General features: G+C 35.9%; 1 protein-coding gene across 4 annotated transcripts in view; it reads right to left on the reverse strand.

The window, feature by feature from the left end:
* Positions 1 to 27030, reverse strand: part of AKAP6 (A-kinase anchoring protein 6) — a 263132-nt gene that overhangs the window by 25402 nt on the left and 210700 nt on the right. For all 4 annotated transcript variants that reach the window (XM_085061926.1, XM_085061924.1, XM_085061927.1 and 1 more), the window contains exons 10-12: positions 26688 to 26834; positions 23035 to 23259; positions 6193 to 6408 (exon numbers count right to left, since the gene is read on the reverse strand). In XM_085061926.1, the coding sequence (XP_084918052.1) occupies positions 6193 to 6408; positions 23035 to 23259; positions 26688 to 26834 (588 nt within the window). The remainder of the gene's footprint in view (positions 1 to 6192; positions 6409 to 23034; positions 23260 to 26687; positions 26835 to 27030) is intronic.

The following is a 27030-nucleotide window of genomic DNA, read 5'->3' on the forward strand; positions in this document are numbered from 1 at the left end:
ATGCATGAATAACACTGTCCCTTCAATAATTAGCCCTCTCTGTTGAATTAGAAAAGAAATTGTCTGCTCCATAAAACAGGTATGTTTCTCATGCAATGAATGAGCAGTCTGGAGAAATAGCAGCTTCTCCACTCACCAAAAACACAGGAATATTGAACTGCAGCTAAAGTAAAATCCATTAGAAACCACAGTTTTCTCTCTCTCTCTCTCTCCATGTCCCAAAAAAGTCAATTTCCATGGCCACCTCATCGTAGCCTTTTATACAGAGACATACCTGACCTGGACAAGACATGCCCAAACTGGCAACATCTGTAGCAGCCAGAATAACCCATTGAGGTTAAACACATAACTTGCATTGGATATACCACCGGCTGAGCAAAGGATTTTTTTAAAAATTGCAGAAAAAAACTTATATATTCACACTTCAACTTAATTTATGGGCACAATAAATTATGATAAATAAAGTCTGTCCCAAATCCTTTTTTAACTTCACAGTCTTTCAAGTAGACTACACCTTCTAGAGGAAGGTGCATAGTGAGTTAAAGCTTCTCCAGCTGTTGAGCAGGAATTTTAGATGGCAATTTTGAGTTTAGTTAAATGAAGATTGTTGCTATTGCTATTGCAATTGCCAGGCAGTCTCCTTTTTCTTTTAAGATGATTCCTAGCAGAGTCTTGTTAGGCAAGCTATAAGGCATCTGTGTAATCCTGAAGTTAAAATTAAGGTGATATATAACATTATATCAGCAAAATATGGAATGACAAATCTGGATGAAAATAATTTACCCCAAAAAATGAAAACAAAAATAAAAAAACCACCAAAACAAACAGATGGGGAAGATAAAAACCCTTTTGCTAAAACAAATTAGGACTGCTTCCAGTTCTCTGTGGTTTTTTTACTGTATGAATACTTCGGTCTTTATAGCTAGATTAACCTACTGAGTCTAACCATATTTCATCTTTCTGGAGTGATCCTTATTAATAATTTCACATTCTAGACAGAATTTTTTGTTTATGAGAAGGACAGCTTTTACCCAACTTTAGGTGCATGAAGTACATGTTAATATCTTGTTATTTGTAAACTTACTGGTGCCCACTATTGCAAAAGGTGAGCAAAATTAAAGATTCCTGAAGACCATCAATGAAGACAAACAACTCAAAATAAATGTAAAAGCTTTCTCTGGTTAATTCCATTGTAACTTTCTAATGTTTTAAGTGGCCTAGATAAGTGACTGAATGTAAAAAGGGTCAGAAAGAGGACAAAGGAAGATCCCAGTACACAAATTAAGAAGACAGTAGAAGATGAAAGTGACTCTTGCACTGAGGCTATATCATCATCTGGGGTATCTTATTTACTGTCAGCAAGTCAGATGCCATGAATGAGTCAGATGCCATCAGGGTATAAAAACATCTCATTTGTTTTCATAAATTACAGTATTTTGTGGGCAACCACAAAGACAGACTTGTTACCAAGGGATACAGTTTGTGTGCCAAGACTGGCACATCATCAAATACAGAGAGATAGGGTAGCAGAAGAAATGGTTCTGGTACCTACCCAAGAAATGATTGCGCAGGAACTGAGTGAAAAGGAAGGTTAGAACATGCCAACTCAGGCCAGGAAAGTAATAGAAACATGAATCCTGCAGTGGCTGGGGCATATTTAAATGTTGGGTGGGAATACAGATAGTTTTATCAACAAGAGAAACTTTTAGATACTGACATAGTTAAAAGAAACATATTATTATAAAGCAGCCTAGGATAAGAGGTTCCAAAACAAAACAGCCTACAGTGAAAATTAGATGAGCATTGTGATTTGTCTAAATGGCTGGTATTTCTCAGCAGAAAGAATGATATACCCCTCAGCTGAGAGGTTACAGCTCAGCCCAGCAAGTAACTCCAGACATCCTCAGGCAAAATGGGAACAAAGCAGCAGGTACCTTGTGAAGTTCCAAGCACCCACATACCAAGCAATATTCTGTACTCATATCCTCACCATGCCTTAATTCCTGATCGATTGCAGTCCCAAACAGAAACACAAGACTTCGCTCCTGCTGCAAGAGCAGCACCAAGCTCTAATTAGCTCCTACCAGTTTATTTAGTGGAACTGCCCACATGCAAAAGAAGATAATATGCTTTCACTACAGTAACTCGGACCTCTGTCAGCACTCTCTAATATATCTCACAAATGGAACTTTCTGTCCAAGTCAAATAGGAGATACACATTTACTAAAACAAAATAAATGCTGATTTGTGGTACTTTACCTTTTAGATAACACAGTTGGAATGTAGTTCAAACCCTCTTGGGCTGTTCTAGACCCAGCAATACTCAGCCTCTAACAAAAAAATTCAGGATTCTGAGAGCTGTTTTTGGTTTGGTTGTTGCCTAAATACTGCACATACTTATTTCTGAAGCTCCAAAATGCAACTGTTTTTACTACTGCTGGTCAGATCATCAAACATTTTGTGTAGCACTAACCAAATTTATTAGAGCAACTGCAGCAACACATTAGTAATATGACTAAAAATATTCCGAAGATAGAACTATCACAAAAACATAACCAGCATTTCTCAAGAGAATTAAAAATCTCTGCTACTGTATATTCTTTCTTTATCAATCTTTTCTATTCCTTGGTCTCATATTTATCTTCTAACCCATTCACTTGCCCAGCCTATTTCCTTGATGAATTCTTTTACTTCTGTTTTCATTTCTTGCTCTTCCAGACTCATTACCATCAAAATTCTCTGCAACTGTTGAGACAGCATTTGTATTATTTTATTTCTTGACTTTCATCTCATTTAAATATAATGTATTGTTTAAAACTCCTACCTACAATTTCTAGAAAACTTCTTTCTGGATCCTCACTAATACTGTTTTTTCCTTAATCCTAATGAAAGTTCTGTAACATTTTCCTTCTAATTTTTGTTTTACTTTTGACCGCCCTGGAACAGATTCTCAAGAAATTAATTCCTTGCATTTTTCTGCCCTCTAGATTACTTTCTTTTACCTTCTCTATGTGTTCTCCTTCTTATCTGGTCTGCTCTCAATCCATTCTCCCCACAGCCTGTGTTTGGGATTACCCCAACCCAGGTGCAGGACGTTGCACTTGGCCCTGTTGAAATTCCTGAGGTTTGCACATGCCCACCTCTCAAGCCTGTCAAGGTCCCTCTGGATGACTTCCCTTCCGTCCAGCTTGTCAACTGCACCACACAGCTTGGTGTCAGCAGCAAACTTGCTGAGGGTGCTCTCAGTCCTACTGTCCATGTCACCAAAAAAGATGTCAAAAATGCCTGTCTCAGTACCACCTGCTGACGAACATAATTTTTCACTGGTCTCCATTTGAGCGTCAAGCCACTGACCACAACTTCTTGAGTGCAATCATCCAGCCAGGCCTAATCCACTGAGCTTTCCATTCATCAAATCTATTTCTGTGATGTTTAGAAAAAATGATGTTGTGCAGGACAGTGTCAGATGCTTTGCACAAGTCCAACACATAGAAGGCCACCGAATTTACAAGACATGATTCACCCTTAGTGAAGCCATGTTGGCTGTAAAGAATCACCTCTTAATTTTCCATGTGCCTTAGCATAGTTTCCAGGAGAGTCTGCTCCACGATCTTGCCAGGCATAGAGCTAAAACAGACCAGTCTGTAGTTTCCCAGGGTTTCTTTTTTTCCCCCTTTTCTAAAAATGGGGGTTCTGTTTTCCTGTTTCCTGTCAGTTCAGTAGGAACTTCTCTGGATTGCCACAGCTTCTCAAATATGGATTGTGGCTTAGCTACTTCACCCACCTCTTCCTGCAGGACCTGCACATGCATCTCTTCAGGTCCCGTGGACTTATGCACCTTCAGGTTCCTTAGAGGGAATGACATCTTGAACATCTTGAACCTGATCATCTCCTATAGCATGAGATTCTCATTCTCCCAGTCCCTGCTTTTGAATTCTGCATTTTGAGCAGTGTGGCTGGAGCATTTGCTACTGAAGACTGAAGCAAAATAGTGACCGGGTAGGTACCTCAGCCATCTCCATATCCCACATATCCAGTTCTCCCATTTCCTTCAGGAGCAGGACCAAATTGTTTCTAGCCTTTTTTTTTTATCACCAGTGTGACTATAGAAGCTTTATTTGTTGCCCTCCATGTCCCTGGGCACACTTAGTCCTATAAGGGCCTTATCTTTCTGAACCTGATCCCTGGATACTTGGAAAATTTCTGTGTGCTCCTGACAGTCTACCTGCTCTTGCTTCCACCCTCTGGAGTTTTCTTGTTAATTTCTCTTCCTTCATCTTCTGCTTTTCGCTAGACTTGAACTTGCCTTTTACTGTGCCTGCTTCCCTTTCTCCTTTTTAGATATTAATAAATATTCAGATACCTGCAGTTCCTATCTCAGGACAGAGGACTCAAGCAAACTCCCTCCATCTAACCCCACTCTTCTGTTTTTTAAATACCTCCTTCTTAGTGTCTATTAGCATAAACCAAGCACAAACAAAATGGAACTCTTGCTCTTTCCTCCCCAGGTCTCCTCTTTTCTTCATGCTTTTTCATTATGATGATTCTCCCTCTGATAATGTGCATCAACCTGTGACATTTACAGCTCTCAATAGCTCTTGGAGGGGAATCTTAGTGTCATTAAGATTTGACATTTTTCTGCTGGTCATATAGTGGCAAGCTCTTAGTTGATCTTGGTTGTTTCCAATAGCATTCCTCTTCAGTCAGTACTTGCATCTCTGTACACAGAACTATAAGGAAAGGTAGAAAAATAGTCTTTTCTCTGTACCCTTGTACATTTGCATGTAGCTTCCTCATTTTTGCATTTCTTCCAACCAAATCAAATTTTTGATGGCTCAACTGACCCTCCTCAATTATCCTCACTTTTTACATTGACAGTTGACTAATCCCACACTTATAAAACCAACACTACATCTGCTTTTCAGGAATGTCTTCTTTCCGTGTTGCCTCACACAGAGCCCCTTTTGACTTGTCCTAACAGTCTGTTCAAAGCTCTTCCTTCATTGAGTCCCATTTCTATGTCAATACCTAAAGCAAAACAGCCAATAAACCAGACAGGCAGAGGAGCACTCCTATGTGATAACTTTTGATAAAGGCAACCAAACAACATTATTACCTTCACCAGTTCACTCGTCCATAGCACTCCTCACTAACTCACTATTTCTTGGGCTGTTTAGACTAACAGCATTTTCACTCAGGAACTGCTAGTGCTCCTAAACAATGCCTTATGTATCTTCATAATGTAGTACCATAACTGAACCAGAAAATTACAGCTTGTGTTATTTTTTGTGAAGGAACTTTTTAAAAAAGAAGGCAAAAATAGTGTTTCACAGTTAGTCAGAATTGTTAAGAATGATGTGTCAAGCTTTTTTTCCTTTGCTTTGCTTGATATAAACCTAAAAAATTGTCACTTGTTCCCAAATCTCATCAAGACTCTTCATTATAAGAACTACATAGGATTATCATTGCTGTCCATGTAGCTACAGTACACAGACTTCAGCAGTATGATAGTAGCACAAAACATGCTGAGCCAATTCATCTGTTACAGTCAATGGTGTTACAGTAGGGATTATTTTATTCCCCCTGCTTTGTAATATAGTTTTTTGCTGTAGAAAACCAATCTAATTCATGCCACTTAATGGATGGTTTAAGCAGAGTGCTATTTTGCCTCTTAGGAATCATTTTCCTGAGATAAAAGCAAATTACTGCATTTTACTTATATTCAAATAACACAGGATTGTATATTAATCACATACCCATGGCATTCTATGTGAAATACAGATCTACTGCTGGGATGCTAATTAAAACCAGTCTTAGTTACACAGGAAATTCTTTTTCTAAAATATATTTACAATCAGTGAAATATGTCTTTGGGCCCAATTCTGCTAGGTACTGAACAACTTAGCACCAGGAGAAGATTTTTTTTATTACTGGATGGGATCAGAAGTGATGAGATTAAATATCCAGCAAATACAATATGTATATTATGAGTTTATATTATTCATCAGTTTTGTCCATAGAACATAATGCTTTGTGAAGAATTGAAGATTCACTTGTAGACAGTAAAAACTAGGAATAGAATCTCAGTCAGAAGAAAACACTCAAAGATGGATATGTTTCTCCTGTGCTGAAAAAGCGTTTCTTGTGAAGGATGAAATCACATGAGATCTTTCTAAAGCACGCATCACTCACCGAGTCTTTTTCCAATCGCTTCTGTAGCCTTGTTTGCCAGTGGACAGCTTGCATGACAATGGCTTCCCACCTTCTCTCAAGGTTTACAATTATCAGCTGCATGGACTGGTGATCTGCATTTAGGTTGCAGGTCTCCTGATCATCCAGGAGGTGCTGGCATAATCGCAGCACAGAGGCTACCCCACGGCGCCTCTGCTTGATCTCAGAGCATAGAGACTGAAGGATAGACAAACAACAGATGTCAGCATGGAATACTTTGCAAATTGAAATAATTAATTATTATCTGATATTTAGTGGTGCCCAATCTCTGTCTTGCAACATTTTTTTCAGGTCTTCCATAAATTCCCATACTTGTGTCAAAGCTTAGTGTTTTATTTTCAGATGAAGACAGTCTTAACCTTAATAGCAGAGAAGGAATAACACTATGTTCAGTCTTCTCAAAAAAAATGCCATACATAGCTAACTGTCTCAATAATGCTGAAAGTTTTATGGTGTAGACTCGGTTATTCTTCCTTTCTTTTTCATTCAGCTGGGACACATCTGAAATTAGTTACTCTGACAGCAATCAGCTTCAGAAATTCTACAGGAAAATAAGAGGGAAAAATTGTAGTCATGCAATGAGAATATGCATATTTTTAGAAAAAACAATAGAAATTATGGGTCATATGCACCCTGTCACAGGAGAAACATTACAGAAGGAGAAAATTCAGTATAAAATTGTTTACAGATGTTTTTTGTTATCATAAAATATTTTCAGTGTAGTTCCATATTCAAGTAAATGTAGGAAAACTGTGACAATTGCATCATCCTTGAAGAGGAGTAATTCACTGCATTTATTTCATCATACTGGTTCCAGTGTTACTGAGAATGCAGTCTGACATAAACTGGACAATGGGAGATAATTGCTAAATCCTAATAGTGAAACTTGATGGGAGCCAGGATATGTTGGTTCTCCACCAAAAACCCAAGAAACTGTACTGGGAACCTTATTGAGCAGCAGTATAAATAATGCACCCTACATGCCAGAGAATATAGAGCGAGATCTACCACCCGGAAGCAGTTAATGGCATGGGGTGCTTTCAAGCACAGTTTTATCCATGATTATACTCTACTGTCACTGAATATCAAACCAGGATTTTTTTAACTCATAACATATTTTAATAATAATAATATCTATGAAGCTAGGGTACAGAAGGCAGAATTGTGTGTGAGGATGACTGCTTCAGCCCAGGTTCTGAGACCTATATTTTTATATTTTTATAGCATTACATGGCTTAAGTATTCAATAATTATCACAGGGCCTTGCTACTCCTGAATGTAACAGGACTGTGCTCTACACATGGGATCTTTCCAGATAATTTAAATTGTAACTTGCCAACATCTGTTTCCCTCTGTGGGATGCCACAGATGCAAGTGCGTGACCCCATGAGAAAATCTAAACTATCATCTTTTTTGAAGGCAGGGTGTTTGCCTTTAAACTTCCAGTTAATGATAAGACGCAAACAAAAAAAAGCCACTCCACCTCTCAAACCTGTTCACAAGAGTTAACTGATAAAAAATCAGGATCACCTTTCTGAATTTTATTAGCAAAACAAAACCATTCTATAGAAAGTGAATTTCAGTTCTAGATTTTCATGTCACCGTTTCTTTAAAAATTGAAATTTTTACTTAGAAATGTCTTAACTCAAAGGTGTGTTTTGCTGCTGTTCTTGATCAATAATATTAAGCTGCAAGTGTGAACCAAAACATTGGTATATACATCTAAAAACATGTCTCTTTTCTTTGCATATGGATAGTGTGCAAAAGACAGAGGTTTTTTTAAAGCCTTCAAGAGAAATGATGATTAAACCCACAAACATAGCTGAATTACTAATCTACTTACAGTGGCACAATTGGGCCATCCTAACAGATTGCTTATTAATCAACAAGGGTAAACAAGGCAATGCAATCTCATTTCAAGCAGAAGTTTTAATGCCTAAAAGTATTTGTGTTCAAAATGTTATTCCCGATAAGACTTCATTAGAATACATCTTAACATGATTAAGTACATTTGATTGTAAAGTACACTGAGTAGTATAGGAGCAGGTGGACATTTCATACAGATGTTACACTTATTGATATAAAGCATTCTATAGCAATTTAAATTACCCTAACTCTATAATAGCTAGAATTCTATTACTTCTATAATGAGAGAACCCTGTACATTTAATATTTCTGAATTTTAAATAAGGTGAATGACGAATTCCCAAACCACTATTTATGGCAAAATATGACCAGGAATTTTATTATTCAATTTATACCAGAGCTGCATTTTCACTTACATTTCCTGAACTTGCCCTTATTTATTTTCCTAGAGTTCATTACTAGTTTCCTTCATAGTTCTTGATGTAACCACCATTTCTGGCACATTTCCTTTCTGATACTGTTCATTAGCTTAATGTCAAATCAGAAAAAATACCAACCAACCAAACCAAACCAACACGTCTGTCTAAAGTAAGGGTTCTTATTTTACATTTTATAGCTACTAGGCAATTCAGGTTTTTTGGATGTGTTGGTAAGTTATATACTGATCACAGCCAAATTTATGTAAGTCTGCATTAACTTCACACAAGTCAATGCAGCTCAGAATCTGGCCCCAAACCATTAATTTATCTTGATCTATCTGATTAAGTAATCCCTTATAAATATTGGTCTTTTTTGATACAATGCCATTTAATATGATGAGGTAAGGAGAATTGCATTCATAAGCCATTATAGGGGAGTTTAAGTGAGGCCTTTCCATTGTGTTATCTGAAAGCAGAGCTACAGCATCCAAGTCATTTCTAATTTATATCAATTTTACACCAGCATAATAACAGTAGCTTTACTGAAGCTATTTCTGATTTACATGTCTGTGACAGTACAATTAGGCCTATGGCACTTTTGTTTTAATTTTATTACATGATATTATGGTTAATATTAAATAGGAGAAGAATGAAGTGCTTGTATCTAACAGTGTGTTGAAATAGTTGGCTATAGCAACAATACTTTAAAACCCAGAGAACTTAATCATGTAAAGACATCTTTAAGCCCTATATTATAGCACTAGCAGTAATGAATTTAAGCAGTGTTAGGGTCCTGTATTCAGTGTCCTAAAGGGACACAATAATGGCCTATATACCATGACATGATATATACACTGTGGTGTTGTATATCCATCCATGTTTTGCTATTGTTAAAATGGCATGCTTGTAAAAAAACCTGTCAATACACAGAAAAGTATGCTTCCAGGATCACAGTTACTTGAATTATTTGCAAGGTACATTCTACATTGTGAACATATAATCCATGTTTGATGAAAATAAATTAATTTTAAAAAGGATATATCATGAGTATCTTTTTCGAGCCTTGGGCCTTATGGTTTACAGCTGCTATAATAAGCTACTGGACACTTGAAGGTTCAGAAAACTAGGGTGTGATCTAACAGTAGACTGAGGAGCTCACTTAGGCTCACTTAGTCTCCTGTGTGTGCAGATTTGCTGAAGTATAGATTAAGAGATCAGACACTTTCAGTTGTGTCCCCTTATACCATCACGTGTCCATTGAGCTGTGGTAAATAGAAACACAATCCAAATCTTCGTAAATGTGGGAAAAACATATTCACTTAAACCATTTGCAGTGAGACTTAAATAAATGTATTTGACTTTTTTGCTGCAGGCTAAGACTATACACAGTATCTGCAGATGCTGTGTATGAACTTGACTTTGTGTCTGAGTCATTTGCTTCACAACAGATACCCTGATAACATTGAGGTGTTAGTCATTTTAATGTTATTACGGTCATGGCTTCGCATACTGAGGATTCCTGTCCATGCTGCTACAATCTTGGAAGGTTTTACTTCCCTCTCCCTACTACTATTTTCAGTGCTTTGAAGTTATCACCCGCATAGCTAAAAAGGGCTAGCTGAAACTACTTTCACAGCTTGTTAATACCATGCCTTAAATCATCTGGAAAAGCCCCTGCTGAGTCAAATGACATCAAACACTCCTTCCAAGCCATGGGCTAATGGTACTATCTATGGGGATGGAAGTGGCCATGATCTGAACAGAAGGCTCTTGGCTTAGCTGTGTGACTCCTAAGTGAATGGCATATGACCAGAAACATGCCTGCAGCTTCAGGCAGTGCCAGAGCGTATGGGAGGCATAGAAAGGTGGGAAGTTGAGGAATATAGAGCTCCTCAAGCCCCAGTCTGTCTCCATCCCTCAGCCATCTTGCAGTATATCAGTACCTGAGCCATGTGGCACTACCTGCTCTGCACGACTGAAGGACATGTATGGGAAGTCAGCTTTCTCACACATGTAAGATGAGCTGGCCACTGAAGCGCTGTTACATCAAGAATCTTGACCAGGTGTTTAATATTAACTGTTTAAGATTCTCAGTGAATTCAGTGGGACTAACTGTGTTTAAAAGTAGTTTAAAAGCCACTGTAAAATTGGTTTAGTTCCCTTAAATCCATATAATCCACACATTCACCACATAGCTTATTGAGATGTGGTTTTCATGGCTTCATTTATTACATATTGTTTGGAGAATTCATTTTTACGAGATTTGAAGTTTCTTGTTTTCACCCTAAATGTCCATGTAGAGATGGCCAGAGCTTTGAAAATATTTGGACAATGACAAATGAAAAGTTACACATGGATTTTCTTTGTGCTTTCAGGTCAAGAAGGAATGCCATGGTATGCTAAGTGCTATTTATGGGCTTCTGTGCATGCATGGGCAATACAGGCTGTTTATAGGAACACATAAGAGGCTCTGCTGTAGATAAATGACCAGATTTAAGAGGAAGCTTCTGTCTAAACTTGGTCTGTTAAAGGCTCACTCTTTCTCCTTATTGCAGGATGTGGGTATGTGAGGGAGGGAATGATACACTTCTGATTGCACCAGTTGTTCCTTGCTGGAAGATGGATCTGCTGTCCTTTAGTACAACAATCACTTGCAGAAATTAAGGCAGAATCTGAGAACAGAATTCACCCTTCTGAGTACACGAATCAAACCACAACTCTTAGAATTTGTCTTTTTATCCTGATTTTTGGCTAGTGTAGGATTTCTGGTTTTAAAACTGATATTTTAAAGCTTCTAAATATCCCAACTAACAGAAAGGATACATCAATAAAAAGAAAACAGGAAACAAACAGGAAAACAGAAAAACAGGAAAACAGGAAAAAGAAGAGAGGAAATGGTTAGGTAAAATGTAGTTTTTGGTGTTTTCTGTGAAATGGCAATGCCTGTTGGAACTTCTCAGGGTGATGCACCCTTGTATTTTAAATTCCTTTCTTACAGGACAGATGGTGAAAAAGAAGAATTTTTGTTTCTGAATTAAAAAGAAAATCAATAATTCCTCAAAAAGTGATAACAAGAAAGTAATGACTTAAAAAAGCTAAATGACAAAGATAGAAAATGAATGATTACTTGTCATTGTTTAGAAAAATGCTGCCAAACCTGTGTGCTTTTGCTGATTTCAAGGTTAAAAGAATATGTCACCTAATATGGGAAATCTACTCAGTTGCATACTGTGGGACTTAATCTATATTGAAGCTAAATATTCTATAAGTATGCAGTGAAGTGCAAAAAACAGCAATTGAAAAATGACATGATTAAATGGCACAACATGCAATCATTTGCTCTCAATTATATCAATGTATCTTCTTCATTTCAAGGAGTCAGGCAGAAATATTGTTTTTTAAATGCCTCTATTAAATTGGGTACCAATAATAAAATAGATGAGAGTCCTAATAAGCTCATTTGCGTAACATATATCACACACCACAAAACTATTCTCTCCAAACGGATTTGTTCGTAGATCTGTCTCCTGGTTGTCACCAGTCCTGGCTATATTAAAAGATTTTAAAGGCACAAAGCTCACAGACCATTCAGTGAAAAGCCTTTGTACTTAACCCTTGAGAGAAATTTAATGCTAATTATGGAAAAAGTATTGATATAATATCTTTCCTGTCACATTTTATTATGATGACAGTCACAACAGAATCTGGGACTGACATTTTAGAAATATCATCTAATTGCAAGTCAGAAATACAGAATGACAGTTTAAAGCAGAATATCACTTCTTTCAAAATAGTGAACTGGTTCTCTTCATTTAAAAGCCCTACTTTTAATAGCATTACAACCACTAAATTGCTACACTGATCATATCTGTGTAACTCACTGCTGAGCAAAGTGTTACGATATTTCTCTTACAAGAGAACTGTATTTCTTTCTATATATATTAAAAATGACAATGAGCTAGTAGGAAGAAAAGACTGCATTTTTGCACTAGCGTCAAGAATGTACATAGGGGTTTGCATTCTACATATAATCAAGCAATTAATGAATTATTTTCATTAGCTTTAAAAAGTTACATGGGGATTTGCACTTATTTGAAAAAATAATTGAATTATTTATTATTATATGTATTATTAACATAATAGATTTATATCTTATTTTATTGTTTTAATAAATAAATTTATTAACTAGGTAAATACATTGATCATAAGTAAGACATTTACTTTCAAACAGAATTCTCAAAGTACCTGTGTTCTTTCCCATTTTTCTCTAGAAGTACAATATATGCACTAAAAACAGTAGCAATTCAGAATAGATGGTTCTGGTTCATTCCATAAAAGCTGCTGTTACATTTGTATGACATTCTTTAACTTCTTTGTTCTATTCCTTACGCTCGTTTAAGTACTTGAAAATATTTGTTTGTAAGAATACCATTAAATGGTCTGTTATTTAGCTCATACTCCCATGTAACTAGTAATATGTAATATTCTCCTCTTCATAAATTAAAAACACTATTAAAATTCCAGACGTATAAAACAATATGAAGATTAAGTTACTATAAAAGAAACTATAATAGCTTACAGATTGCTTGTATCATTACGAAAGCGCTGGTGTCTATTACAGTGTCTCACTGGAATAAAGAATGCACTTTTGGCAATAATCTGTTAAAAAAAGTGCCCATTATTGTTACGATGCTCCTATCTTAACTCTAAACTAGTGTGCAATTACAGGAAGGTAACTTTTAAAAATAAAAGTAAAATGGTGTTGGATAAAAATGAATCTTCCCTACTGAAATACAACATAGCTTTTCCAAGCCTGATTTTTCTTCTGTTTCATACAGGGAATTAGATTAATTTTCAAACTGAAATATTTTAGAGCTATATACTACACACTTCAAAGTTGCGTTAAGTTGGTTCCAGGGGATAAGCCAAGTCATTCAGATAGAGGAGCCAGAGGGGATGGCAGGAGGATCCATATTTCTGGACTAAAACACTATTTGCTTTTATAAATGCCTTTGGTTCATGTTCTCTTCCCATTTAATTTGAGAAATTATCTTCCCAGCAAAGAAAGATTCAAAGGAGTAATATTGCAGGAACTGCCACAATTTTCCAGGTTTTCTTTTTTTGCCCCCAGAAAATGCTAAGATAAAAGTAGGCTAAGCATCAGAGAGGTAGGATAAACATCAGTGCTGTGTTTTGCTTTTGTAATGAATCCTGAGCCACACTAATCAAAAATGCATTTACCTGTACTGGACATGATAAATTTGAAATTTTTGTTAGAGCATCACACTGGCTAGAGTTTCAACTGAAATGTGTAGAAATTCAAGAAAGTAAACAAATTCAGATACAGGTCGGAACTTTTTTTAAAAATCATGTAAGGCATAATTTAGTTCAATTTGACTTCCAGTCCTTGGAATTCACTTAGAATTACAGCTTAAAATAAATTAAGATGTTTCTCAACATAGACCACATATTAGATGCCAAGAAACCCTCTTCAATTGCTTAAAAACCTCACGTATAAATTTCAGCCATTTTGGTGAACAGTTAAAACTGTTAAAACCCTGTATCCCATCTTGGAGCTATACTGGGCTTTGTAGGAGAAACTTCCTTGCATGGGTGCACATCAATACCTGTAACACTCAAGCTGAGGTTCAAATGACATGTATTTTTGCTGTCCTTGTGCAATGGGCCTGGTATATTCCAAAACGTAGTGAGAGTTTACCCTATTCTGAATTACGGAAGAAAATGTCCTGCAGTGTATTGGTATTACGTTTTTTATGGGAAAGCAGCAAACAAAATAAACTATTCTTTTGGAGACTTCAGAACAGGAAAGGGAAAATAAACACACGTAATGAGTAAGGAAAAAGAGATTTCCTTTGGCTTTTTTCTTATGTCAATGAAGTAAACTTTGCCTGGATACAAAAACATACAGGTTGAGCTGTGCCAGGGTAAACTGAGGAAAATATATTGTGATGTTTTCATGTCTATCTGTATATGTGCAGTGACAACAAACAGGCTTTTCTAGAAATGATGTTTTTCATCTTATTTCCAGTAAGCAGTGCCTCCTCAGAATGGATATACATTCTTTTGCCTTACCTTAAGCATAAATATACAGACACATATTTTTGGTTTCAGTTCAAGACAAAACTAGAAGTCCTCAGCAAGAGAAGCAGCTTGATGCAGAATCAACCAGAGCCAGGCAGCACTGTGATGTAGTAGGTTGATCCCTATCAGCTGTAGGGTAGCTACCTCAGTATCTAACTTGGTAAATAAGATTAAGACAAGTGATCACATTGACTAGGGAAAGAGCTGTCCCTCTCTATGTGACACTGATGAGGCTGCATCTTGAGCCTTGTGTCCAGTTCTGGTCCTCTCACTCCAAGAAAGAGACTAGGGGTCTGGACAGTGTCCAAAGGAGGGCAACAGAGTTGGTGAAGGGTCTGGAAGGTAAGTCATACGAGGAGTGGCTGAAGGAGGTGGAATTGTTTAGCCTGAAGAAAAGGAGGCTCAGTGTATCTCTCTCTGTAACTACCTGAAAGGCTCTAAGTGCCATGGTTTGGTTGACATGGTGGTATTTAGTCAAAGGTTGAACTCGATGATCTTGGAGGTCTTTTGCAAACTTGATGATTCTATGATTCTATAAATGTATTAAGTTTTAACTTAATACTAACTTGCCTCTTGCACAAGTTAGACAGACATGACTTTGACATACACAGTTTAGTCCCAGGGCTACAAGAAGGTGTGAATTAGAGGGAAGGACAGAAGCAGGTGATAAGGTCAAGATGAACTGTGAATGGCAGTCAAAAAGCTAAGGGTTGTCGAAAACCAAATGTCTGGCTAAGGTGTCTGTTTGTCTGTGATGGTCTTAGAGACTCAGAGTTACTCATAGTATTGCTCCTTCAACTGCCATTCTTCCACTGCCTGGACAACAGGATTGGAGTAAGAAGACTTGACAGGATGAAAGCAAAGACAACATGAAAGGGGCTTTCTTCCTTCACTAATGCTTAGAACAGAATGAGGTTCCTCTTATCACTCCTGGTGCCCAAAACATGAAAATAAGCATCTATGTGATAAAGGAAAAGATGGTTCCATAAGAATGACATTGCACCATCAGACATTGGCAAAATAAACAGGAAATCCATCAGATTAGAGGCCAGGCCTTCAGTTGTATTCTGAGGTGAGGAAATGCAGCTCTTCCCTAAGAGAATAGGAAAGGAGTCATCCTTCAAAGGACAAGAATCCACATACTTTTTTTTTCCCATTGACTTCATGCAGCAAGCATAATCTAAGCCAATCTCCTGTCCCTAGTAATAAGGCTCCAGTCAACAAATCCCATTCCTGACTGACATCTCATACGTGTGATACATAATATACCTGATAAGGATTGCAATAAACACTTCAGAATGTATACTGAAGACCTGTTCTTTTACACTCATATTCTTACTTATACAAAATTACACTTTACTCTGCAAATAATTCTACTAAAATCAATAGGTTTCCTGGCAGTATGAAATTATTTTCAGTGTAAGTAAAGGTACTAATACAGTCCATAACAATACTCCCTATTGGGACTATGATCTATTAACTTACAAGACAAAATTTGGGAAACCTGTCCAGTATGAAACCAAAATTAGGCAACAATGATCCACCAATTAAAGAAAAACTTCATTAGTAGGATCCAATGGCTCCAGAGACTCTATTCAATCAATAATCCACTAATATTGCATAGATTTTAACCTGAAAATGCAATGCTATGGCTCCAAAGGGGCAGTTATAGACAATCAAATAAATTGTCTAATCACATGCAGTAGTACAAAGTGAATCTTGATGGCAACAGAACAGTGAATTTTTGTTAACTGTCTTATATTCCCAGACCACACTGTACTTGTTATTCGACATGTTATCAGTAACAAAGGTAAAGCTGTGAGGCCAACCAAAGTCACAACCCTCTCTGTAAATTAGTGAAAGTCCTGGCTTATTTTTAGCAGAAATATTTCTCCTTTTCTTTTGTCATCTTTTGCTTTCTTCTCATTTTCCTTTTCCAGGTTGATAGAAACAGAAGAGAATGATTCTAGTTTTGCAGTACATAGGTCTTCAAGGCAATAGCAGAACAATAAGTAGGCTCATTTTCAAGGACTCATTTGAGTGGGTGAAAAGAAAATAAATCAATTATATTTTCAATCATAATGAAAATAATAAGGGATGGAACTCAGAATGTTCTCTCAAAAGAAGCCAAGTCAGCTATTTTCTTACTTGTACACATCTGACTCTTCAAGAGGCCATGACTGAGAGGGGGAAATAGAGCTAAAGGTCTGTAGATGTCATTGATATGAAAGTTGAGAAAGGAACTGTAAGTTCTTTGTCACTAAGAAATTGCAAGTTTTACCTCGCAATGGCCAGTTTGGGACAGCTCTCTCTGTAAGCCAGGGTGTCTTCTGTGTTGCTCAAATCCAGTGAGACCTCACATCTTTCAAGCTTACTCATGACATGAGAATTAAAAATAGATCCTCCCAGTATGGTAAGAAAGACAAGGACAAGGGCTCAACTGCCTTCTCACCAGCTCCAGTTAAGAAGATGGTTCAAATGAGCACCCTATTGCACATCCAGAGAGAATGAGAAAGAATTTTGGGCTTAACCTTTCTGGAAAAGAAATAAACCTGTAAGTAGTGTAGAAGAACCTCACAGATACCAGTAAATCATTCTAAGTTGGAATTGCAATTGTCTCATCCTCAGGTTCCTCTGTCTTAATGACACTCCTGAGGATTTCTTGAGTGGGATTCATCCAAACTAATAGAGAATGGGAGGCTGAGCTAGTCATTTAGAAGCAGGTATTCTGAAGTACAGTATCTGTTTTACATAGCCTAAATTTTATATTTTTGGTTTTGAATGCCTAAACCAGAATGGATTAATTGCATCTCGAAAGTACTTTTCTCCCTTCCAATTACTAGAAAAGAAACTCAGAGAAGATCTCTGCACTGTAGCTAGTCTGTTTTAACATGCCTCTACCTATGCTGTTTGTGGGGAAGTCATCTTGGTGTATCAGAAATAAGGGGTCAGAACATAAAATAGATTTAAGTAAGCAAAATATTAATTCATAGCCTAAAAATATCCACTGTTTCTTTTCTCTCCAACAAAGCATTCAGTACATTGCCTGTATCTGAGCTCTGCTGAACTCAGTTCTTCCTGTTACTAGAGAAACTTTCATCCCACACCTCAACCTTAGTCCAGAGCTCTCCTGTCTCTTTATTTCCCCCAGCAAAGTGACCAATTGTGGGGCAAAAAGGGTTTAGACAACCAGATACTGTTTAAGATTAAATTTGATGTTTCAATTAATAAGAAAGCAAGGAACAATGTAAAAAACAGGGAATTTATAGTTCAGGATTCACAGCCCAAATAAGATGGTGGAATGACAGCTGCTATCTCAGCGGAGTATTTTCTCTTAAATGGGACCTCTATGTCATATCAGTGTTGCCTTAAATAGGGGGAGCTCATTGAAACACAAAGTGAACTCTTTTCAGTGATTAATAAGTATATGAAATCAAAATCTGAGATACATTTGAGCATATTAAGTATCTGACTGCTCTGTGTTTATGTACATAGGTGTATATATATAGTATTTTGCATTGATATTTTAGTATACTAAATCAGCGTAGAGCTATAAAACCATGTATTGTATCAGAGTCAAAAAATATATATGTAGAGCTGCTTTACTATAAAGATGTGGCTTCTCATTTCAGTGGTCAACTGAAGTGCTACTTTGGGATGGGTCATGGAAATTCAGTCTGAATTTGCTTCAAACCTTTGTAAGAGGCATCAAGCCACATTCCACTTTTGAATCCTACCTGGTTTTGTAAGATTTAATACTGCAGGGCTTTCTGTTTGCTAAAATTTAATCTAAACAAAATTTGGGTAAATAATTCTTCAGCTGTGAAAAGTTTTAGGGGCTCTGAAGTCACACTCCTTTTGAGAAATATATTATAACTATTACAACATTTTTTCTTTATCATCATGGAGGTGTGAAAAGGATTAAATCCAGCTTGACTTCTTTTGGACTTTCTATGGGAAACTGTTTTGCATACTTTTGTTACATGCATATTGAAATTCTGTAATACTTTGATTGCAGCTCTGCCAGGACCATCATTCCAAAAACTGTAAAGGATCCAAAATGCAGTGGTGAAAGCAATTCCTGGCATCTGTAGGAATAGCCAGCATTTTCTCCAATTTCTGAGTCTCCAAACCTTTATTCAACATTAATAGTTTTACTTAATTTTAGCCATAATCTTACATGCTCCCAAACTCATTTGTGTTTTATTTAATTGAAGTATATTTGACTGATTTTTTGTATGCTATACAGTGCTGATTCTTCTACAAATTTTTGAGTTAAAATAAAAAGCATTGAAAGAAATATTGATTGATTGACCATTAATTACCAATGCAACCTATATTATTTAATCAGAAAATTCATTTGCCTTAGGCATTGGATAAATAAGACATGCTGCTGAGAAATACTTTTTTTAAAAATGATACTGCATCATCTGGTATGCTCAAGTCATAAATGTAGTGGAAGATGAAAACATATACTTGTGAGAGGGTCTAGTGATTAGAAATAGTTACAAGCATCACATAATTTACACTGTTTACAAGGCAAGCAGAAATGGCTACATATACTACTAGCTATGGTATTCAATAAAATGTTGACTTTTGGAAATTTTAAATGAGAAGAAATTTTCAATATTTTGTATGATTAAGTAGTCTTATTTCTTTAACGGATATATTGACTTAAGTCAATGAAAACCACAAGCTTTCAGTACTGCTGAAAACCAGGATTATTTTTGTTAAAGACTCAAATAAAGATTTAGCAGACAGGTATAACTACATCTAGCATGTTGCTTATGGCTTCAAATAAAACCAGATCAGAAAACGACATGAAATGCAACACTATTTTTGCCAAACGCAATTTAGCAGAAAATCTCTTCTAAAATCCTGTTCTGAACAGGAAAATTTTGTTCCCCATCCAAGCTTGGAGGAGAAAGAGAACAGGTTCCTTTGTAAATCTTGCTACTGAAGGCACTAGAGGCTTTCCCAGTAGTACATGATTGAGAAGGGATTCTGAGACAGACAGGTCTAAGCCCATTCTTGAGTAGCTGCTCCGTGAGCCAAAGTCAAAAGAACTTTTTGAGGTTGATCATTTCTCTGTATAAAAGACTTAAAGACTTAAATGTTATTGCAAGTGGCAGAAATATATGACTAATTATTTAGGCTCCTTTGCTGCTTTTGGAGGGCACTTAGCAGAGAAAAAAAATATGCTTTTTGAAGTCCCAGACACATAAAAGGAACATGGCAGACCACTTCTACTGACAAGCAAACAGGCACATAAATTTCTGGCTAGACCTTACTCAAATGAAACTTACTACAACTTTCATGAAAGAACGCAAACTCTTTTTATTATTGCTTCTCATTCTTTACAGCTCCAAATCTCTCCTGACCCACAAAATTGCTATACATTGTTATTTTAGGAAATCAGTTGTGCCAATTATTAGTCTTGTTATATCTGGTATTTCAGAAGCTAGAACTATGTGTTTACCTGAGAATCTTGTATTTCATTTAAAAAGTAAGATTCTGGTTCTGGCCCTCATTGTTTTCTGTGAAAAGCTAGAAAATATGAACTCGAGGGACCCAAAGAGGAATAAAAAGCATGAATAAATAAAATAAATGTATCTCAAGAATTTGAAGTAAATTTCTTTATTTTCTTTGCCTCCATTCAAGGGGTTTTGTATTGCAACAGAGGAAAAAAATGGAGTAAGATTCCCCCTTTACAGCTCAGCAACTTGCTTTCACTCTTTCCTCCTTCTTGAACAGAAGTTGGGGTTAGGCTACACTTGACTTTCTTTGAAAACCTTGAAAATACATTTAATTTCCATGTATTTTATTTCCCTCATTTCTAAAATGAGAATCATAATAATACCCACTTTAAAGGCTTAGTGGGGCTTAGTTCAGTCATGTTTGTGCAGAATTTACAGCCCCTTGACTGGATAGTACTACAGAAATTCTACGTATTATTATTACACAGGAGTATTCCAAAAGAAAAGTAATGCAGTAGCAAAATATTTAATAAAAGAACTCCCAAATTAATATGGCATGATTTTCTCTAAAAGAAGACAACTCAAAATAGTTTCTTACTAGTGAATTTAATAACTACCCCTCCCTCCATGCTTTCATCTTGGGTCCCAACTGCATGCAAACCACATTTGCTTCATCCTCCAATTGCAAAATGAAAGGAATACACCTCAAAAATGGAATAACTGTTTTTCCTAAGACATAAGTGTAATTTAAAGCATAACATTATGGAATGAAAATCAACAGCATTGTTGATTAAAAATGCTTTCCTGTGTACAGTGGCTGTGGCTATAATTGGGACGGTGCATCACAGTAAACTTCCATTAAGAAAAAATGATTCACTAACCACAGTGAAAGCAGTAATAAGGTTAAACTCTTTAGTTAAGTGGAAAGTAAGTCAAACTAAACCCCAGCAGGTTTTCTACTAGTGGCATAGCTAATGTTTTTGAAAATGTTCTAAATGTTCTTTCTCAAATATATGTATTATACATTGAAGTATTGTTAATTATATCCATTTTCTCTTTTATACACTTCCCCAGGAGATCAGTGAAGAATGGAAAACTTACTTATAGTGGATTTCAGATTTAATGAGACAAAGATAGTTCAATATATATGACAAAATTATGTGCTCTCACCATATTTGATAGGTAATTATTTTTTATACTCTAATGGCTACCATTTTGAAAATAATTAATGTATTATTTGTGTAATTAATAGATAATCAACCAAGTAACGAAATACTCTGGTTACATCGTGGTGGGTGGTACGATCCCGTTTAACATATCTAGAGCTTTTGGCATGACATCATGTCATATACGTATTAAAAGATTTGAGAGATTTATGCACAAAATATGTAAGATTGCTGTAGTATTTTTGTGTGTGTGCTTGTACACACACACACACACACACACACATCAAGAAAGCTTGCATGAAATTAAATTTTTAAATACATAGTTCTGCACTTAAATAAATGCCATAATTTTCCACAGAAATAAAAACATCCAGCCTTTCCTATGGAAAGCATGCATCTATTGCTGTGAAGTTCTGCAGGTCTATCAACAGTCCTTCCTAATCGCTAGGTTTGAAGTTTGCTGATAGATCAAAGAGAATCATCATTACTTTTTCCCCCCATTAGCAGAAGACTGCAAATCATTAAAAAAATAGTATTGATGTCAGAAGAAAACGTAAAATTGCTTTCAAATGGACAAGCTTAGGAACCTGAAAACCACCGACTTTATCTCCATTGATACACCCTTCCTGCTAATCATCATGATTGGAAAATGAAGAGTTAAGGAATGACTAAAGGAGAAGTAATTAATTTTTCAGCTGTTGTTTTCCTGAACACTTGTACAAAAATGGTATGCTGGCAACACGCTCTTTGACGTCTGTATTTAAGAGATTGTCTCTCACCTTGAGAGTGCTGTTGCCCTAGACACCCTGGTGCACTAGTGCAAGAGAAAAAAACCTCTTTACCTCTAAAGCTCAACAATGACTTGTGATTCCTTTCTTTTTCTTTGGCCAAAGATCACTTGCAGAGTAAAGTGACCTGTAATGATTATGCAGGTGAGGGTTTATTTAGAAGCTATGAACAGAATAAAATTGTACAGTTCTACCAGGTCTGTTTGCCAAATTAGTTGCCCTCTTTTCGGAATGGTGCCATTTCTTATGGGGAATGGAGCAAAACATGCAACCTCCACTAAGTCTGTTGCAAAGTTGAACACTGGCCTTCAGTTGAAAGAGCTTATCATCTGAATAAAGCATTGTGACTACAATCTTTTCCCTCCTTTCTATAAATCTTCAGGCTTAGGCTTAGGATGCGGCCTAGATTAATGCAAATCTCATAGTGTATATGTCTTTTCCACATATCTAGTCACATAACCTTGAATGTTTTCTCGTGTATGCTAAATTTATCTCTCTGTAATTGTTACCTCAGATAGGCTGTTCTTGACTCATATGTGCAGAGATATAGGTTATTAAACTGATGATCACACAAGACCTTAATTAACTGATGAAGGCAGGGAAATTCAGAGTGAAGGTTTTTGTGACAAAATTCAGCTGCTTTTTTTTCCCCCCTCTCTTCATTTCAGGGGGGTTGGAAATAGATCACCTCCAACCCAAACCATTCTATGATTCTATGATCTATATTGAGGTAGAAGGAAAGAATACTATTGCCTTTACAATCATGGTGCAATTAGCCCTCTAAAGCCCTCTTTTGCAAAAATGTTTACAAAATAAATATTATTGTAAGTATTCAATAAAATAAACATGAATGAACACATAAATGAAGATGAAAATTTATCATTAAATATATACATGAATGGCATTATGTTATGTATAAGATAAATATTTTATCCTACCATAAAGAAGAGTTTCTCTACAAAAGCTATGATCGTTTTTTTATTACCTTAAAATATTGCAGTTGTTTCTCAGCATCCATTGTTCCTTCATTTTCTTGTCTCAGACAGGAATTGAAGATGAAAAGCTCTGTATCTCTCAGCCACCCTTTCAGCTCTTTGATCCTGACCTCCAGCTGCCTTACCAGGCTGCCGCTTTCAGGCGAGAGCAGGTCACGTGGACCTAACCCACTGTGCCCTACCATTGTGTCTTGGATCTTCTCTCCTAGGGTTTTCTAATGCATCAGATAAAAAAAAAAAAAAAAAACCACAGATTAGTCTTACGTACCAAAACATATATAGGTTAATGTGCAACATGAAGAATCTGTTAAATGACCAGAGATGTGTTTTTTAAAATAATTATTACTAATATCAATCAATTTCATTCTTTGTTTCCTTGTTGCAATCAATTTCATTTTTTGTATCCTTGTTTCTCACTTATGCTGTTCTCTCTGGGTCACTGACTTTGCTAGAAGGATTATAAATCAGTGTTTACTAAGAGCAATTAAGGGACAGAGGAGGCAAAATACTACATAACTTTGTAAACTAGTTACTCCGCAGAATTTTTCAGTGACTTTAGACACGACCATAAGAGTTACTGGTTTCTAGGCAGCAACAGAAAAGATGACAATCACTGAGTTCACCAGAATCCTATCCAAGGTACCATCTAAATTTTTTGAGAAAAACTGAAATATTTTTGGAGGTATGAACTGTCAGGTCATAATTACCAAACATGTAGCCCTGAGGCTGTATAGAGGAGCAGCTAGGTCACAAAACAGCTGGTTTGTTTTCAAAAGTGGATGAACTCATTCAGAAACCAAAAATCCTCAACGTTCCTGAACATAAGGCTAACTTTTTAGGCAACTAAATTTGAGTTTTAGTTCTCCATGTTAAGTATCCACTTTAAAAATAATAGAACAGAATAAATATTCACCTCTTATTGCTAATGAAACTAATTTACTACAGCTTTTCAAAATAGTAATTCTAATAGCAGAATCACTAAATAACATTTTGATAGTGGACGCTGGGTGCTTAATGAGTATTCTGAAGAGGCCAGGGATAGAAAGTTACCTTCCCTTTCAGTATTTTGAAAGGCAATCCTTTAACATCACAAGGGAGATGTGCTGTTGCCTGCTTCTTCTACGCCAAGCCGTATTTTATCTGACCTATAAGAGGCTGTCAGGCTGACACTTATTATAAGCACGAGATCTGTTTTGCTGATTGTAGAATATTGAATATACACTGACACTCACATCCAATAACCTTTTAAACCGATAATTAGTGGTGGTTAATTGTTGTAACATGAAGATACAGTTTTAGGTGATCCAGTATGTCTGTCTCTTGCAAATGTGTGCTATAGAAAGTTACTGGAATATAATTTATAACTATGAAATTAGCCTCCAAAAATAAGATTTAAAACACAAATAAAATTAGAGCAACAGATATTAATCTGCTATGTGGCATTCCATAAATAATGTCTTTAGAAGATCATAACTGCAAAACATGCTTTCTTGGCAACACCCTTCTATTTTCATGGTGCAAATATTGATAATTTGAAGACCCTCAGTGGAATCCAGCACTAGCTATTGTTTTTATGCTCTAACAAAAGTAGCAGCAGGAGGTGAAATCAATGCCCTTGGAGGGTAGGGTCACAAAAAAGAATTTATTGCCACTTTTTTGTTCTGGAACAGTTTGCAATCATAAATTCTTCATAAACAGAATACTTCAGAGAATGGTCCGTCTTCATAAATATACGACAGAGGACATCAATTTCATTTAATTCACAATTTGTGTCAGCACAGCAGATGCCAATGCCTGCCTTGATAGGGTTGTTTAATATGCAATTGAGACAGAGTAATATTCAGCACAGGGGACAAAATTTCACAGATTAAACTGTACGCACCACTGACATTTCATTCTAATGTATTTCCATTCCACAGTGTTCACCTTAGATGAAAGTAATATTAAAAACCATATCCCTCTATTTTGCCATTGTTAGAAGTTAAAATCCTTGTCTTTAATTTTTTTCATGCCAATTAAAATGTAATCATGCCAATTAAAACAGTATGTCTAGTGCTGTTAGTTTCTGCAGAGGTTTTTATTAAATTAAACAAAACTCTATCAAACTCTGCTTATTATTCATGAAACTGCATTTAAGAGGAAAACTGTAATAGATTTTATTTTTCTGTAAATGCTGAAATTAATAGCAAAACTTAATGCAGAGGTATATTTTGATTTTAACATACTGAGAAGCAATAGGCTTCAATTTTTTTAAGACAGTATTTCTATATTTTTAGAATTACAATCTTATTTCATAGTTTTCTATCCCACCAGCTTTAATCAGTGCCACTGAGTTAAGCTGATTTAATAGACTGAAATTCATAAATGTATGGCTTACATCTGAAATTATTTAAAAAACACAAGTTTTCATGATCAGATGTAAAAGATTGGGTTCGAAAGTCCTTTTTTTATCGGTAAATTTATTAATCATCAAACAGGTTCAAAATGCTTTTGGTGATGCTGCAGACTAAAATTAAAAGTAATAAGCTCACTGGTCATAAGGCAAATTTTAACATTTTCTGACAATTTGCACATTTAGAGAATCAAGTGATTAGAAGAAACTGTGCTAACTAAAAAAGCCCCACCCTCTGAAATGGCTATTGCATTACCACATAACCTAATGTGACACAAGTCAGTATTTAAAAAGCTGTTGGCAGGTTGCATGTATAGCTTACTTTTAATATATTAGAAATATTTTTTAAACTAGGATAATAGCATGCAAAATTATGCAATGTAACCGTATTGCTAATATCACACATCTATAATTAATCATTTAAAGTAATTTATAAATTTATCTTACCCTTGATTTGAAGTGAAGGCAATTAAGGAGAGAAGTGGATGGAAAAATATATAGTTTGACCTCTCTCTCTCTCTCCCTCAGCTGTTTTACAACAATAGGACAATAGTATCTTCTGCACAGTGCCATCACCGGTCTCTGGGTAACAGAATCCCTATATTGCTTTTTTTGCCAGATTCTTGCATCTCACTCTTTGGCTGAGACCCAGCCCATCATAGCGTGAAATGAATTACATGAAACTTTTTTGGCTTTTGTCAAAAGTGAGATGAATACAGCAGCATGAAACACATCCTGGCTGTGTTCTCAGCTTCAGGTATGCGAATTTGTACTGAATCTCTATATTTGTTTTTGAGCCATCAGTGTGACCTGAAATATGCAGTGACAACCCCACTTTTCATCTTAAAGGTATAGTAAATAGTTAAACAGTAGATGTCTCTAACATGTACCTTCAGAATAAATTCTATTAACATTCACTCAAGCATGACAGTCAGTGTATATCAGATATACTGCATTATAGTTGACTTGGTGCATACCCATAATACATGGCATATTTTACTTACATTTTTTATGTATTAAAGAACTAAAATTATTAAAGTCAGACAGGAGACAAGCATGGAATAAAAAAAATCAACTGAAAAGGAAAAGGCTATGGAGTTTTTATAATAGAATGAGTAGCTTGTTTGAAATGTACGTGGAGGATTGAAAGAGAGAGATATTTGTGCTTCAAATTAGAAATCAGACAGACAGTGTACTTCAACGCACAAAAATGTACACATAACCCACAAACAGTAATAAAAATGCAAATACCCCAAGCAGTTCCCATTTTTCATTAATTGAATCCACTTTTTCAAGGAGATCGTTTGGTAGCAAAACACCACTTTTCTTCAGAGCTTCAACCTTACTAAGCAGTTCCATCTTTTTCGGGTGCCTGATTGACATTTCTACATTGTATCTCTAAAATGAAAAGAAATATATTGCATTAGCTGCTATAGACAGTATTAGCTGTAGAGAGTTTTCTCCATAAAAAAACAAACTTTAATTGTATGTGTCCAATTATGATCTTGCTCTGTCTGACATTTTCTGATTTTACTTTTTTAAGCACACAACCTTCTCATGACATATCATAGGAGTTATAGGTATCAAGCACATA

Source organism: Lichenostomus cassidix, chromosome 5 (genome assembly GCF_008360975.1).
Source record: "Lichenostomus cassidix isolate B80296 chromosome 5, HeHo_3.0, whole genome shotgun sequence".
In the NCBI taxonomy this organism is placed as follows: Eukaryota; Metazoa; Chordata; class Aves; order Passeriformes; family Meliphagidae; genus Lichenostomus; species Lichenostomus cassidix.